This window comes from Pteropus vampyrus, unplaced genomic scaffold (genome assembly GCF_000151845.1).
Source record: "Pteropus vampyrus isolate Shadow unplaced genomic scaffold, Pvam_2.0 Scaffold460, whole genome shotgun sequence".
Classification (NCBI taxonomy): Eukaryota; Metazoa; Chordata; class Mammalia; order Chiroptera; family Pteropodidae; genus Pteropus; species Pteropus vampyrus.
Genome location: NW_011889241.1, coordinates 322,235 through 323,856, shown reverse-complemented (window position 1 = coordinate 323,856; position 1,622 = coordinate 322,235). Strand labels below are relative to the sequence as shown.

Here is a 1,622-nt window from a genome sequence, read left to right as displayed (position 1 = left end):
ATAAGGTATAATTTTTGATCAACAACTCATGAAGCATTATATTTCCTCAAAATTCAATGATATATTCTGAGAGGAAGGTTACAATGGTAATCTGTGTTTGGAGTCCAAGTTTATATATATGATTCCCTGTGCGTGTGGGTTCTCTGTGTGTAAACTGTGTAAGCAACTGTCCCCTTCTGTCCTTTCTCAGTGTTCCCATTTCTCTCCGTGCAGCTTTGCCATCACCTCCAGAGAAGCTCATTGCTGGCATCCTGGGAGTTTTCTGTCTTGTCTTGTACGTTGTAGTAAGAATGATGCATTTTATTCCTCGTAAGTAATTTTTTGAAAGATTTTATGGATACTTTTCACTTCAATAATCATCGGTGCCTCTAATCACTTATTGATGTGATGAATAGACCTCTAATTTTAATGTATGCTTTTAAACTAATTGTGAAATGTTTTTCTGAAATCGTCCAAGGTTTAAATGTCAGAATGACTGCAGAAAGTATTTTATGAATACGTGTACATATATACATACATATTCTGATTTCATAGATCAAAGAAATACTTAGGAGATGAAAGTATTGAAAAATAGAGATTATTTGTTAAGATTGATTAAATCAAATATTGTAAAAGATAGTGTAGTTTTTTCTTGCAGCTTTTGAAATGTTTTTTCCTTTTATTATTTCATTAATTTTTCTTGCAGCTTTTGAAATGTTTTTTCCTTTTATTATTTCATTAATTTTTCTTGATAAAATCAACTTTATCCCAGATTATTCTCATCTTAAACAATACATCAAATTTCAAAGTCAAAGTCAAAATGTATTATAACCTATCTAGATTATTTAAAATATCATGTTATAAGAATTACTTCTGGTTTCTTTTTTTAGCTTCCCTAATACTAGAGCAGAATAATTCCTCCTTGGTAACAAGAATCCAGAAAGATACAGAATGGTTTTCAAACTTCTGATATTAGTAATTTATACTTTGTCTCTAACTCAGCACAGATTAAAATGGTAATAGTTTTTTTGAAAATGAATTATGATAATTGGGTAATAGATATTCATAAATAATGATTATAAGAGAATGTTTCCTCCAAACTCTTTTATTACTTTATTAATTTTTCTTTGTACAGTCAGCTTTATCCCAGATTATTGTAATCCTAAACATGTCAAATTTCAGAGTAAGAAACAAAAAGTGTTATGATTCATTTAGATTGTTGAAAATATTGTTTTTTTAGTACTAATTACTTTGTGTATTTTTTTAGCTATCTTAATCCCAGAGCAGAATAATTCCTCCTTGGTAACAGGAATCCAGAAAGGTACAGAATGGTTTTCAAACTTCTGATATTAGTAGTTTATACTTTGCCTCTAACTCAGGGTAGATTAAAATAGTAATAGTTTTTTTGGAAAAGAAATTATAATATTGGGTAATAGATATTCATAAATAATAATTATAGGAGAATGTTCCTTCTTACGCAACAATATGAAGAAATATTCATTTCAAATCATCATATCCATTGTTGCTATTTGGCTGGAATTTCCTCCGGCTATACTATGAGACAAATAACTTTACTCTTCTAAAAAAGTAGTTTTGTTCATTACAATCAGGACATGAGTTAGAGGGGATACTGTTGCTTGTGT

General features: G+C 29.3%; 1 protein-coding gene across 1 annotated transcript in view; it reads left to right on the top strand.

Moving 5' to 3' along the window:
• Positions 1-1,622, top strand: part of LOC111732435 (NKG2-A/NKG2-B type II integral membrane protein-like) — a 14,058-nt gene that overhangs the window by 946 nt on the left and 11,490 nt on the right. The window contains exon 4 of the mRNA XM_023524291.1: positions 191-309. Coding sequence (XP_023380059.1) covers positions 191-309 — 119 coding nt within the window. The remainder of the gene's footprint in view (positions 1-190; positions 310-1,622) is intronic.